This window comes from Heloderma suspectum, chromosome Z, assembly GCF_057233095.1.
Source record: "Heloderma suspectum isolate Gila_16-S chromosome Z, 16-S_ref, whole genome shotgun sequence".
In the NCBI taxonomy this organism is placed as follows: Eukaryota; Metazoa; Chordata; class Lepidosauria; order Squamata; family Helodermatidae; genus Heloderma; species Heloderma suspectum.
Window position 1 is genome coordinate 15861578 of NC_139476.1, and position 15385 is coordinate 15876962.

The 15385-nt window shown below is 49.7% G+C and overlaps 1 protein-coding gene across 3 annotated transcripts in view; it reads left to right on the forward strand.

The window, feature by feature from the left end:
• The window catches only part of MIDN (midnolin), a 43349-nt gene extending 33080 nt beyond the window's left edge, over window positions 1-10269 (forward strand). For all 3 annotated transcript variants that reach the window (XM_084826236.1, XM_084826235.1, XM_084826234.1), the window contains one exon: window positions 5217-10269. In XM_084826236.1, the coding sequence (XP_084682362.1) occupies window positions 5217-5479 (263 nt within the window). In that variant the 3' untranslated portion in view covers window positions 5480-10269. The remainder of the gene's footprint in view (window positions 1-5216) is intronic.
• Window positions 10270-15385: the final 5116 nt, after the last annotated feature.

Sequence of the window (15385 nt, forward strand, 5' to 3'; positions counted from 1 at the left end):
TGGACAATGCTTCTCTAGCGCCTGGTCCTCTATGTTGCTGTGGTGTCACTCTTTCTTTCTAGTGAAGATAGAAAGGTGTGTGAGTTCAGCCTGTTGTGAGTTGTGCCTGAGCTGTGAAGCTGCGACAGCAGTGGCCTACCTTGCAGGGCTGTTCTGGGGATGAAGACCTCCAAAGGATGCAAAAAGGTGGTGTGCCCGCTGATAGACATCCAGGGTGAAAAGGCCTAATTAACACACACACACACACACACACACACACACATGCATTGGGCAGGAGTGCCGTATAGTGGTTAGAGCATTAGACGTGGGAAAGCGGCCTCCTTGCGATTTGTGACCTCTCCGATTTGACAGCAACTCCTGGAGGCTCCCTGCACCAAAATGCTTTTCGCTGGAGGCAGCCAGTCTTGAACTGGGGCCTGTCACTGCTGATGAGCGTAGCCTGCTGGGGTCTCTCTGAAACAGACACCAAGGGACCCATCCCTCCTCAGGAAGGCAGATGATCAGGAGATGACGTGTGGACTGCTGACCTCCGCTAACGTTGCCTCTTTGCCCCCGCCAACTCTTGCTGCGAGGCAGGGATGTCCTGGGTTCAAATTGCAGCTTAAGTGAAGGAACGGTCCTCTAGCACCTGCAGTGCAGCAGGGAGAGAAACAGAGCAGCCTACCCAGCAGGGATGTTGTACGAATCCCGAAGCTGGTTATGTTTAGCGCCGTGAAGTGCACTACCTTCTAAATGGGGAGGGGGCGTGGTATGACCTTGCCGTTGGTGTCAGAAGCATCGTTCAGTGCCCAGTTTTCCTAGCAGGGTGAGTCCAACCTCCTCACACTGCGTAGGAGGCCTTCAAGGCTACCCGACGGCACCAGCAGCATTCCTTTCCCTCCTTAACCCCCCTCCCCGCGTTCTGGGAATCTTCTCCTTTTCGTCTGTTTCTCTCTCTCTCTCTCTCTCTCTCTCTCTCTCTCTCTCTCACACACACACACACACACACACACACACACACCCCACTTTCGGTCATGCGCCAATGCCAGCCAGCTCTCCCCCGCTCTGCGCACACTGGCCTAGATACGTCATACGGACACCCGTGAACTTGGCAACCTCCTTGGCAAGGGAAAAAACCGGGGAGGGAGGAATATTTCGGGCAACCAGGGTGACCAGCTGCTGCTTGTCTGAGCTGCAACAAAAAAGTGGATCTTGTGGTGGCGGGGGAGGGGGGCTTTTTCGGCTTGCGCAAGGTGCGCTTGTGTGGCGTCCAGGGCTGCGTTCTTTTGGCCGTGCTCCAGTCCGTCTCCCTTGCGCTCCCCGCCCCCTGGCGCACATCTCTGGAGTGTTTTCTCTCCCCCCCCCATCGCTCCCTCCCTCGCCTGTTTGTTCAGTTGGCTCCAGAGGCTGAGGGGGAGGTGAGCAACCATGGCGAGGAAGTGCTGAGATGCGCAGGGACGGCTTCGCCCCTCCCTCCTCCTCCCGGGCACCTGCGCCTTGGCCCTTGGTCGTGGGGATGAGGGAGGGGGGCCAGCCACAAAGCCCCCTTCCCAGCCCTTCTGAACCGAAAGGGGGTAAACAGCAGCCATGCGCCCCTCCTTCCATGCCCACAGCTAGGCCATAAAATGTGTGGGACGAGCACTGTACCTTTGATCAGGTGTGGTGCGGGGTTGCCATCCAGCCTACCTCGCATGACTTGGATTTCTGGGCTGGGCGGCCAGAGATGTGATCTCCGCAAAAGCATCTGCCTTCAGCTTACTCCCCGGGAGACTTGGCACTTCCAATTTCAGAGTGGCATGCTGTGAAAGCACTTGGGCGAGGTGTAGGGGGGGTCTCTGATGCGTGTTACCCCCAAACTGTGGCTGATGTACACCCGAGTTTCCCAAAAGTGGGATGCCACCAGATTATTCTCTTTCGGGGGACGCGCCTCACACTTAAGGAGCTGCCCCCCAACTCGTAAAAGCCATGCCATGGCGGGGCGGGGGCACTAGCAAAATACCTGGGAACTTTGAGGTCATGTCTCTCGGCAAAGAGGGCTGCTTGCCAACTGGGGGGGGGAGCCAGAGGGGCAACGGAGCCGGTGCGTCTGGTAGGGATCTCTTCTGCCATGTGGTCTTCCCCCAGAGCAGCAGGTTCCCTAAATACAGTTGTGGGTCTTTCGGACAGGCCCAGACCTGGGGTATTAGAACGTTGGCTGGACTGCCTGCGTTTAATCTCTGCAGCGCTGCCAGCTTTGGGGTGGCACGGGGTTCTTCTTTAAGAGCACCCCTCTGGCCTGGAGAGAACTGAGTGATTGGAGACAGCGTGGTATAGTGGTTACAACAGAAGTCAGCAACGTGGTGCCGCCCCCTATTGATTTTGGATGATGACTGCCCTTATCCCTGATCCTTGGCCATGCTAGCTCAGGCTGACGGGAGTTGTAGTCCCAGGACACCTGGTTGCCTAACGCCTCGGGTTCGAAGTGGGGGCTTCCCAATGCGGTTGGGCTACCATTCTCATCCCCTCTCGCCCTGGATGACGGAGGCTGATGGGACTTGTAGTCCCACGATGTCTGGTCTGCCCTCACCAGCAATGGCATGGGAACGATGGAGGTTGCAATCCAAGCATGTCGAATCCCCGGCCCGGGATTAGAGTGTCGGGCAACAGCGGGCGAGACCCAGGTTTGAATCCCTACTCGGCAACCACCGAGGTCTAAGCGACCACAGGGGGGGCGTTGTGAAGGCAAACCTGAGGGGAGAAGGGATTGCAGAGCTCCTTTAGACAAAAGGCACGAAATCAATGAACAAATAAAAACATATAGTCAGCCCAGGCAGCAGGACCGTTGAAGGGAGCTCCCCATTATGAAGGGGGGGGAGTTGGGGGGGTTGCTTTTCCCAGCAACCCCCCCAACTGTCCACAGAATCATCCCCTGCCCCTCTCTGGGGGCGTTTGCACAATTGTGGTCTCCTTGGATGAATGCTTTTAGAATAAATACCGCCCCCAGCTTCTGTCCTGCCTGTCACCACTGTAGATTAGAAATGCCCTTCCGCGCTTAAGGGCATGAGATCAGCTAGTTAATTCTTAACGCGCTCCGCTACCTCTCGCCCTGCCGTTGCAAGAGGCGAGGGGGGGGTGTAAGAATGCTGTTCTTTTTTTCTTCCAGTGCCTGCCTCCTCCGACTGCTTTCTTGTCTCCACTTAGCGCACCTCACTTGAACAAGCTATCGATTTTTTTAAAAAGTTTTTTTTTTGGGGGGGGGGGGGGGCCAAGGCCCAGCTTGCTCTGCCTGCCACGCAGGGCAAACTGAGGCCCAGGCAGCCGACGGCAGCTGATCTGGGCTGTGCAATCCCGTTCCTTTTTGTTCGGCTTTTGCTTTTTGCATTTCTGCTTTTTTAAAAAACCTGTCGTCGTCCCCCCCACTTTCCCTTTTCTCCTCCCCCTTTTCTCCCCCCCCCCCAATGACACTGAAGGGGGGAGAGAGGAAAGAGAGAGAAAGAACTCCACGGCCAACTTGGTTATTCGACGGCTTCCGCTTTTTCCTCTTCCTCCATCACCGCTGCCTGCCCCCCCCCGCTCCCCCTCCCAAAACCCGGTCTCTGTAAACGTTCAATTGTTCGCCCGCCCACAGGCTGCTAAAGCGAGAGAGAGAGAGAGAGAGAGAGAGAGAGAAACGCACCCTCTGCCTTGTCGGGGAGGAGTGGGTGGCGTGAAGCTAGAAATGACTTCTGTTCTCCTCCGAGAGAGGGGAAGTGATCAAAACCCGGGGGGGGGGGGCGGGAAAAAAAGTGTGCCAGAAACCATTGTGCTTCCTGTCTCTGTTTCCATGGAGACGGGGGCCCACTTCTCCGTAGATGCTCCCCCCCCATGCCGAGGGACTGGTATTTGTGTGTGGGGGGCTGTCCTCTTCAAGCACAGTGGTTGTGGGGGGGCGGAAGGTTAGGCATCCTTTTTTAAAAGAAAAATTGAGTCCGTGCGTGATTTTTTTTCATTTTTCCCGGGGGGGGGTGCCCCTTTGAGCTTTGTGGGGCTTTGAGCGGCCATCTTGGATCCACCAGCACCCACGTTGGCCAAACTCCGCTCCAGGTCCCCTCACGTTTGCCAGCCCTGCGCGAGTGCCCACGTTGGCCAAGCTCCGTCCCGGGTCCCCTCGGGTTTTCCAGCCCGACTGGACAGGGAGGTACGTCAGAGCCCCATTGTGTCCCGATGTCAGGATGGATGGCTGTTCCTACCCGATCCCCGCAGTGCGGGTAAGCTGCCCCCAGTTGCAGGGCAGGCAGCTGTATATGACTTCGGAATATAAGAAATGCTTTGCTGGATCAGACCGAAGGTGTTTCTGGACCAGAATCCAGAGGGAATCGGAGGGGGAGAAAGCAGCTGACCGATTAAACATCCGATCCGCTTATTTCCTCCACCTGCTTTTTGTAACACCTTCCCCAATGAAGAGACCTGCTGATTTCAGAAGCTTGCACAGTTCTTCATGATCTTGGAGTTGGCTTAAGAAAGGTATTACCCTCTCTGGACTGTGGGATTTCTCTTCTGGTCCATACAGCTGCCTTTGTTTTTTAGATAGCTTTTTCCTAGTTATTCACATGGAGGAGAGGGCAAGTCACAGAAGCCCCCCCCCCCCCCCATCACTGGTCGTCCTTTCTGTATACTGATACTTTGCCAAGCGTCTGCCACTTGCTTCCAAGCGTCGCTGCAACCATGAGAACTAGAAACTTAAATCCAGTGTAGCATAGTAGTGGTGGATAGGGCTGGGCCAAGCCTGGGTTCCAATCTCCAGGCAATTTCGCCGACATCCAGCCTCTCCCGTAACTACAAGTCTCAACAGGGACCTCTTGAGGCTTTATAGCAAGCAATAAGACAGGATTGGCTCTCTGGCATCACATGACTGGCAAGGCCAGGAGGATTCTGGGATGCTCCGTTCTAGCATCCTGGTTTGAACTGCCTGGCAGCTTGGGGAGAAGGGAACGGAATAGGGGGAATGTTGAACACCCGGAATAGGGGATTCAACACCCGGCTTTAAAACCGATTGCAAAGCCTCGCGACTTTGATGTTCTTGTTTTGCTGCAGATTTTTATTTCACCTTTAATTGTTCCAGCTCATTTTCTGTGCCACTCTGCAATTCATTAATGAAGGGCAGAACGTTGCTATTTAAAATAGATTTCTTAAAACCCCGTTTCTCTTTTTGCAGCCAAACCGATGCTTTTGACCTCCCTCGACGCCCCTTTTAAGGCAGTTTTCCCTATGTTTTTCAGGTGACCGCTTGCGGCAGACGGAGAACCGCGCCACCCGTTGCAAGGTGGAACGCCTGCAGCTCCTGATGGAACAGAAACGCCTGCGCCGAAAAGCCCGGCGGGATGCCCGCGCGCCGTATCACTGGCTGCCGAACCGCAAATCCAGCCGAACGAACAGCAACAGTAGCGTCTCCAGCGAAAGCAGCCTGGATTTAGACTTCGAAGACTCTGTGTGGAAACCTGAAGTCAAGGCGGACCTGAAATCTGAATTTGTCGTAGCATAAAAACTTTAAAAAATGAAAATACGGAAATAACGAACCTTTTTCCGGGAGGGGAGGGGCTGCCGGAGAAACGAAAACAAGAAGAGACCGTTTAGTAATAATTAAATAATTCAGTTTTGGTCCGTGAGAGCGAAGTTTTTTGGGTGCTTGATTCTAAGAGACTCAGTTTCTGTGGATTTCTTTGGGTCGGACTTCGTCTTTGGATGTATTTAGATGGATGCAATGTCCCCTTGGAGAACAGTATTTTCTATTATTTTAAAAAACAAACACTCTGTTCTGTTTTTTATTTTAAGAGCTGAAACAGCTTCAGGCAAATCGAGCCTGCAAGAGATGTTCCTTCCCAGGAAGAGAACTTGAAAGGAAGATGGCGAACACTTTAAAAAAAATTGGGTGGTTTCTTTCTTTTTTGCGATTTAAGAAGGGGATTCTTCAACCAGCTGCCTTAGACTATGTGTGGAGGAGAAGACGAACCCGGAAGATACCAGGGAGCTGGACTTGAGTTGTGCAGAACTGGGAGGGCTGAGGATTTCAACCTCCCCGGCTTCCTGATCTGATTGTATTTTCAGGTGTGGGGAGGGAAAAGCCAGGGCTGGCGGGGAGAAAACCTTTTTGGTGTACGCAAAGCTGCTTGGTTCCCTGTGAAATCGGTGAGGATATCCGTTTAAAATTGGAGGCAGTTTCATTGCTGGAAGTGTCCTCTTTTTAAAAAACAAAACAAAACCCAACAAATTTATTTTTTATTTTGGTGACTTCTGTGTAACGGGAAGCGCTGTGCATTCTTCAGGCGGAGGGAGGGTGGATCGGGGGGGGGTCAAAAGTTGGATTTGAGGGGGGAGGTGTGTGTGTAAACGTGTGTCTGTCCTTTCCCTTCCTTCCTTCCTTCCTTCCTTCCTTCCTTCCTCCTTCCCTTGATATGTAGCATTTCTCAACAAATCTTGAAGCTCTCGAATCTAAGCGCTCTCTTCCACAGATGATTCCATTGCCAGGACCGCATGCACTTTATTCGAGGTGTGAATCATGAAACAAGCCCATAAAACGTTTTGGATCTCCTGAGATGATATTGGAAAGCAGAGAAAGGCACGCTCGCTATGACCTCAACTCGAGTATCTCTTGTCCTTTCTCTTTCTGCATTGTACATCGTTGATACGATATATCGACTTTCTTTTTTATTTTTAATTGTGCACATTAAACCGTCGTGAGATTACTGGGTTTTGCTTTCCTTATTCTTTTTCAGTTGTCTCTGGGAGAGAGTGTGAACCAGCCAGGCTGGGAGAATTAAGACTAGTAACCTGTTGACTTCTGATATATTTCCCACCGCTCAATAGCAACTTCTGCACAGGGCGATAGGATTGCTTAGGTCTGCAATTCCCCCCTGCCCTCAACCCTTTCCTCCACAGCTGCTCTGCACAAATCATTCGATGTTGTCCTCTACCCCAGCTGGCTCCTCCTGTTGTGGTACAGTCCTCACCAGGTTACTCCTGACCTCCCAACTTCTTACTTTGGGGCCAGGGGGTCACAGATCCCCCTTTCCACTACCACCCAGCAACATTACTGCTGTTCCCATAGGTTGACTTCCCCTTAAGCACTCTTAAGCACCCAGAAACCGCCAGCACCCCTGACATTCCGTTTCACATACCTCGTCCGCCATGTGGCGTGGGCACCTCCGGCTGCCCGTAGATCTCACCGCACATGCACACCCAAGAAATCTCAAATGTACACTCTGTTGTAGAGACCAAGCTTCCTTTCAGAGGTTTTTTTTCCTCTGATTTTTTAAAAATGAAATTAACACAAAATAGTATCTGGTCATTCTTACCAAGATACTTGGCTATGTGTGTCTTTGAAATTATTATTTATAGACTTAAACTATCTGAGCCAGTAATTTTTTCATTGGCTGTAGAATCTTTGCTCTTGCCTGTTTTTTCTTCTGTGCAAACCTACCCATCGAAAGTGTGTCTGTGCGTGTACAAACGTGAGTGTATGTGTGTTTTCAAGGAGGGGAGCAGGCATCCCGAAAGGGAATGGCATGGAGGATTAATAGGGGATCTGGGCCTACCTTTTTCAGCAATGTACCTGCAAAATAAAACAAGCCGTAATCCACAGACTTTTGTTACTTTTTAAGTGGCTGGTGTGGATTTTATCCTTATGGCACATGTCTGCATTACGATACTGACATCAAAACCAGCGTCAACCTTTCTGGCTTCCCTTGCAACGGCCGCTGGAGGATATAATCCTGGCACACTGCTAAGCATCTCTTAACAGAAGATAACCCTCTCTTGCCCTCCAAAAAGATCCCTCCTTAGTCAAATTTCAAACTGATCGAACCATTTCCAAAACCTTTTTAAGTTTTGTTCATTCTTTTGGAAATGTTTTCCTTTTCCAAAGACCGGAGGGTGATCCGAGGGGCTGCCTTGTGTTGAAGTGGAAAAAGTGGAGAACCACCAGCCCAACTCCTGTCATCCCTGACAGTGCGGCCTGGAGTTTATGGGTGTCGGAGTCCGAAAAGGTCTCAAGGGCTCCCCAGCCAATATTTGAGAAGGCTGGTTGAGTACTGCTGTTTTTTAAAGTTTTTTAAGAGATTGGGAAATTATTTTTGAAACTTGGGGGGGGGGGCACCTGAGCTCAAACAATAGGCCTCCATAGTGCTCTTATGTACAGACTCTGCCCTTCTGATTCCAGTGTGTGTGTGTGTGTGTGTGTTGTCTTGAGCCTTCATTTAACCCGCTTTGAAGATAGGGCTTTGCATCTTCCGGCTTGCCTCTTTTCCCCACGTTTCTTCTCTCGATCCATGTTTGCTCACAGCCCTCTTTCCAGAAGTCAACAGTTGAGGCGTGATGGGAGAAATGGTAGAGGGAGGTACGGCCGGATCTCAGTGCACAGCTGGATTCGGCCTCAGTCCAGACATTTTTAACACTACTTGTCTGTCTTTTTCAAAAGCAGAATAAACTTCTGAAGCAAGTGCCTCACTTTGGAATTTTTTGCGCATCAGTTGCTCCATTTTTATTCTGATTTTCCTTGTGTGGAAATCATATCTTTTTTCCAAGCTGTCGAACCCCTTCTTTTCTGCTATATGGCAATTCCCTTTCCCAGTATCCTTTTCAAGGTGTCCTGTACACCCCGCCCACCACTTCCTGGAAGCCAGAATGAGACACTCTAGGAACCAAGGAAAATGTTTGGTGGAAACTATGCCCCAGGAGGACCTGAGCATTTGGCCATGTGTCAGAGCTTCATGTTCAGTTGGTGCATGTTTTAATTTTAAAACTGATTCTTAAAGCCCTGCCACAAACTTAGTCAATAAACTCTTCCCCCTCCCACAAAAAAAAACCTTAAGGCACAATGCTATGCACGTTTAGACAGAAAAACAGGCCTACAACTCCCAGCATGCCCCAGCCAGCCATGTAGGCCTTTTTTTCCTGTCTAAACATGCATAGATCTCACCCTTAAACTTTTTGCACATATGCAATGCTCTCCATTAGTAACTGAACAAAAACAGTCTTGCTTGTTCAAACAGTGAAGACAGGTGCCAATTAAAAGTAAAATTCATTTCCACATTCATCTTTCCCTCCCAACTAAATTGGATTCACTTGAATGCAATTAGAGTGAGTTTCATATTGGTTATTAAACTTCCCACGCTACTATGGAAAAGTTGACACAGCTAGACCGAAGTCGATGGTTTGCGTATCAAAAACACAAAAAAACATGTCATATTTTGGTATTGCTTTCACTTAACACGCATTTTTGTTTGAAGTCGCAAAAACATAGCTGTGAAGGTGCGTGGGCCAGAGAGACGAGACCTTTGCTTTTATAAAACTGGGCTTTAATTAACCAATTTTGCAGCATTCCATGACAGCGCATTTGTGTTTTGAAGTGCCGAAGGCACATCCTGGAAAAAGACGGAAATATGGATTTGAATTGTTCTTGGCGATCTCCATGATCTCTTCTTCTTTCCCCCTTCTCTTTCCTCCTTTTATGGATGAATTTGAATCCAGAACCCGTTAGAAAAAGGGAGAGCAAGTGCGTCTTCCAAAGAATCTAGAGAGCTGGTCCCAAAATAGCTCTTGGACTCCAGTTTTGGAAGTCCTGCATGGAGATTTTGGTTTGTCTCTTTGCAATGAATAGTTCCACTTGTGCAACTCTCCTCCTTCCCCCGTGAGCATCTCATGTAGCAAGGATCTACCTTATCCACCAACCTGTGTCTTTTCCGAAAGTCTCACAGCTGCCGCCACCCCACATCCCACCAGTGCTACCAAAACCAGTGTCCATCAGTATCTTGGCGGCAGTCTCTTGCCAACCAGAGCGAAATGGGATAATTGTTCTCCCTCTGGTGAAATAGTGCTGTTACACTTCCTGTTTCTTTTCCCTAGATGTGAAATCCGTTTGTATGTGATGCTGTAGCAGGTTTTTAATTTTTTTTAATGTTTTTTTAATTATATATTTAAATATACTACTTTTTTTGTATGGTGTGAGTGCGTGTATCTGTGTCCTCCTCTCCCGGTCCTCCATTTTTCCACTCTCTCATCCGGGGGGGGGGGGGGGGCTTTTTTTGGTTCTGGATTATTTTATTTTTTAAAATCAATCACAGCAAAAAGAAGGACAGTCAAAAGCATTACAAAATACTTCTCCTGTATGTCTGTTTTTGAAAGCGTGTGTGGGAGGGGGAAAAAAGGGCGGAGGGGATGAGTTAGACCTGTTTTATCACCTCATTTAAGTTACCTGTATTTAAAAAAAAATTAAAAAAGAAGAAACTTTTAAAACATGGTTTAAAAATAAACACAAAATAAAGATTGCTTGAGCCACACTTGTGTTGTAGACTTTTGATGTTAAAAAGAGATTTGGGGACTGGGGGGGAGGCACGGGAACTGGGGAGCGTGAATGATTTGGGACACCATTCCAACACTTTGCAAAAGTTGCAGTCTTTCTGATGCTGCTTGTAACGGGTCTGTCTCAAAACTTGAGTGCTTGAGCCTGCAATCCTACACACCACAGCTGTCAACCCTCAGGCCCATGGGCCACATTTGGCCCACCTCAAATCCCAGTCCAGGCCTTGGGGAGGGTGGGTCTCTAGATTTCCTGACTGCTGATGGTTTGGTTTCCCTGCTTTTGTGTGGCTTTTCCCCCCATTCTAGCAGTTCAAAATGCCTATCTGAAGGTTTAGTGACTGGCAGTAAGGGATTTGAGCTAAAATATGCCGGTGTTTCTGGCCCTGCCCCAATTGGCTTTAGGCCCGCCCCCTACTCACATGCAGCCCCTGAGAACTTCTCCAAAACTGAACCCTTGGGCTGAAAGTCGTTCAACGCCCCTGTGCTCACTTAATTTCTACTCTTGCAGACAAGGGCCCTTTTTCATCACAGGTTACCTGATACTTTTTAACCTGGGGGTGTCAGGGACTGAGCTGGGGGCCTTCCGCAAGCAAAGCAAGGGCTCCACCCCTGAGCTGCAGGCCCTCTTTTCAGAATTGGGGGTCCCCGCTGGGGAATCAAACTGGCTAGGGGTGCTAGGCGGGAGGACATGGTCTCCAGAACCTCAAGCACAGATCTTTCCGACTGAATTCTATTTTCCATCAGAGACACTTGGGATCAAACTTACCTGCATGAAGTGCACGTACTCTCAGAGTTACAGTCCCTCCCCTATGTTCCTTCCCCACCCCCCACCCATTTTTGTCGTCTCCTTTAGACAGCACTAAACTATGCTGCCTTGCAGCCTGGTGACTTCTTAACCTTTGCATAATGTGGTTCCATAGGAGTCTCCTTCCTTCGACTCACAAGATAGTCCCCGTTGTATGCTATGGATGGTTCCCACGCCACTCCCAAGGGGCAGAGTTAAGGTTACGCAATTAGTTTCAAGAAGGACGAGTGAGACTGCTGCCCTCCTTCACCCACACCTTGGGAATATTCCCAAACCCTAGGTGTTACCTGCATCAGCTACTGTTTTTAGCATCGTGGTTGTTCCTTTCGCTCGTGGGCAAGAAATCGGCAACCGATTCACAGGAGTTCAAATTTCTATGAACCTAATTCGTGTACTCTGCGGCGGACTGGCTTTTTCCGAGATGTGTCACTTCCATGGACTTGCAGGTTGTTTTTTGCTTTGGGGGGATTTGCACAAATTTGCACTCGCGCAAATGTGCTTTAGTGCAACTGCGCGCTAATGTTAATGCGCACAGATGCTAATGGGCACTTGCACAAGTAGAACAAAATCCTTGCACATCCCTAAAAACAATCGATTCCCTCAATGAGTGGGCAACGGAACTGAATCTGTGGAACACAGCCAGAACAAATTTAACAAAAATCCGTACATCGCTACGCATGGGTTGGATGTGGAAACTCCCTCTTTGGGCATACAGCTAGAGCTCTATATGGGCCGTGATTCTGCAGGGGATTATGAAAAAAAGATTGCAGAATGCAACAACAGATGCAAGTTTCTATTTCCCAGCAATTGTTTTAATTCTTTTAAATGCCAAGTTTCTGTCCCTTAGGGGCCGCGGTGGCTTAGTGGTTAAGATGCTGAACTGCAGACTGGAAGGTCGGCAGGACAGCAGTTCAAGACCCGAGTGCTGCGTGACGGAGTGAGCTCCCGTCTTCAGTCCCAGCTCCTGCCAACCTAGCAGTTCGAAAGCAAGAAATTGCAAGTAGATAAATAGGTAGCGCTTCGGCGGGAAAGGTAACAGCGTTCCGTGCACCTCGGTGTTCAGTCATGCCGGCCACATGACCACGGAAGCGTCTTCGGACAGCACTGGCTCTTCGGCTTAGAAATGGAGATGAGCACCACACCCTAGAGTCGGACACGACTGGCTGGGGACACCTTTACCTTTACCTTTCTGTCCCTTAATGTTGACCAATATTTGTCTGCAATGTGTCTGTGGTAGGGATGGAGAGAAATTTGTTCAGTACCTGATTTCTCACTTTCAAACCACTATGAAAACTGAAGCTCAATTCTCCTTTGACATTTATGATGGATCGAGTGATTTGATTTATACCCGCCTTTCCACCAGGCAATGGCATTCAAGGCTTACAAAAATAATTTAAAATAGATTAAAACAATTACAATACAAAACATAACATAACATAACAATTACAGAATAAAAACACCACCCAGCCCACAGACCCACTTACAGGTCAAAGGCCTTCTTGAATAAAGTGGCCTTTGCCTGCCTTTGGAAGGACAGCAGAGAGGGGGCAAACCTAGCCGCCCTTGGGATGGAGTTCCACAGCCTGGGAGCGGCCACTGAAAAGACCCTGTCTGAGGTTGCCATGAAATGCACCTCTGATAGTGGAGATCTCGAAAGAAGGGCCTCTCCAGAAGATCTTAAGGAGCAGGCTGGCTCATGGGAGAAGGTGGTGGGAGTAGGCAGTCTGTCAGGTAGCCTGGTCCCAAGCTGTATAGGGCTTTATAGGTCATAACCAGCATTTTGACTTCTGCCCAGAAACAGACTGGTAGCCAGTGAAGCTTCTGCAGCAGGAGAGTCATGTGCTCCTTGTAACCCATCCTGGTCAACAGTCTGGCCGCAGCGTTCTGGACCAGCTGATGTTTCCGAACAGTCTTCAAAGGCAGCCCCATGTGGAGTGCATTACAGTAGTCAAAACTAAGGAACTAAGGAACGTGTGTGACCAGGGCCAGATCAGATGTCTCTAGGGACAGGGACAGTTGGCTCACTAGCCTCAACTGTGTGAGTGCACTCCTGGCCACCACCACCAAGACCTGGGCATCCGAGTTCAAGAGTCCAGCCAGACTGCAAGCCTGAGTCTTCGGGGGGAGTGCAACCCTATCCAGCTCAACTTGAATGCCTGCTCCCTGAGCTGCCTTGCGACTGACTAAAAACACCTCTGCCTGGTCCCAATGAAGCTTCAGTTTGCTTGTCCTCATCCAGTCCATCACTGACATCAGGTGCCAATTTAGAACCAGAACAGCTTCCTTAAGAGAGAGAGCTGGATGTCGTCAGCATACTGATGGCACCGAACCATGAAACTCCAAACAATCTCTCCCAGTGGTTTCATGTATATGTTAAATAGCTGGGGTGGGGGGGTAAGATGGAAGCTTGAGGGACACCACAGGAGTCAAACAGGTATCCCCCAGCACCACTTTCTGAGATCACCCCTCCAAGAAGGATTGGAGCCACCATAGAACAGGGCCTCCCAGTCCCATCTCAGGCAGACGCCCCAGAAGGAGAACATAGTTGATGGTATTGAAAGCCACCAAGAGATCCAGCAAAACCAACAAGGGCACGTACTCTGTCCAGTTCCCGGAGTAGACCATCCACCAAGGCGCCCAAAGCAGTGTCTGTCCCATAACCAGGCCCAAAGCCAGATTTAAATGGATCTGGATAATCTTGTCTCATCCAGAAGTCCCTGGAGCTGAGAAGCCACCGCACGCTCCAGCAGCTTGCCCAAGAATGGAATATTGGAGGCCAGGTTAGGGTCCAACATGGTGGTATTCAGGGAGGCTTTTTTAAAACAAAGGTCTTACCACCACCTCTATCAGGCCAGATGGAACCTCACTTTGCCACGAAGAGGCGTTCATCACTGCTGTTACCCACTCAGCCAGGAAGGGCAGGGATCCAGCACACAAGTGGTAGGCCTCACTTCTCCCAGGATCTTGTCCACGTCCTCAGTCTGTACAATTTGAAAAGCATCCATTGTAACTGGACAAGCGAGAGCCAAAGTTACATCCACCAGACCTGCGTCAGCTATGGCATCCAAGTCAGCATGGATACGATCGATTTAATCTGCAAAGCATCATGCAAATTGGTCACAGCAGGCTATCGAGTGGTCCACTTCATCTTCTCGCGGGCCAGAGTGTAACAGGCCCCTGGCCACCTGAAATTCCTTCTCTGAGCTTCACAATGGAGTTCTCCAATTTAAAAACAAATACATAGAACACTCTGTCTCTCTCTGGAAGAAAATAATGTTCAGCAATGCATCATGCTAGAATTGCTTACAACAACAACAAATGCACATTAGGCCAAATAGCATGCAAAAATTCATCTTTTCGGAGAAATGGTTGCAGAAATGCTTACGAATTTTCAGGTGAACTTGAACCCCCAAAATTCTCAAAGTTCAAGACAAATGCAAAGCCAGACTGAAAATGAGAACGTGAGGTCCGTTCATCGCTGCTACATGGACTGGACCTGCTCCAATCTCGGAAGCCCAAGAGGAACATCAAAAGAAGCAAACAGTCGTGACCCATCAGTTCAGCACTGCAGAGGTGGGGACCGTGCAGTGCTCTGGATCTGGGCTGGCTAGAGGTGCCCTCATCCCGGATAATTGCCCAGGTTGGCTGCGGCTGATGGCAGTTGTAGTCCACCAACATCTATCGGGCGACACGCTGCCCACACCTGACGTAAACCCCTAAAATATTATCTACTCTTGACTGCCAGCCACTCAGGGCTGAGGCAGTTTGCCCGTAGCTGGGGAGCATGAGTGGGCATGTGCTATTGTGACCATGTCCTTCTTCTGGGCTTCCCACTGGGGCATCTGGTTTGGTTTCCCAGCTTTTGCGCAGTTTTTTCCCTCTCATTCTAAAAGGTTGAAATGCCTCTCCTAAGTTGGCGTAGTTCCTGGCAGGAAGAGCTTCAAGCTGGACTATGCTAGTGTTTGGGGCGCTGTAGCCTCCGCCCTTTGGCCCACCCACCCCTGGAATGCAGTCCCTGAGAGCTGCTCCAAAAGGGAATTTGGCCCTCTGGAGGGAAACAGTTCGGCATCATCGTCCCTGCTAATAAAGTCTCTGCGCTGTATCCTTACACAATCGGGCAGGCAGCTCACCTAGTGAGATGGGCTGCACTTCTATTCCACTTAGATAATTATTTCTACACTTACATCTCTGCCTATACATTTTATGCACACTGCTGCCCTCTTTTTGTTCTCTTTTGGGGAGGGGTGGCCAACCGAAGCCTCTGGCTTTGCTGCAAGATTCATTTCC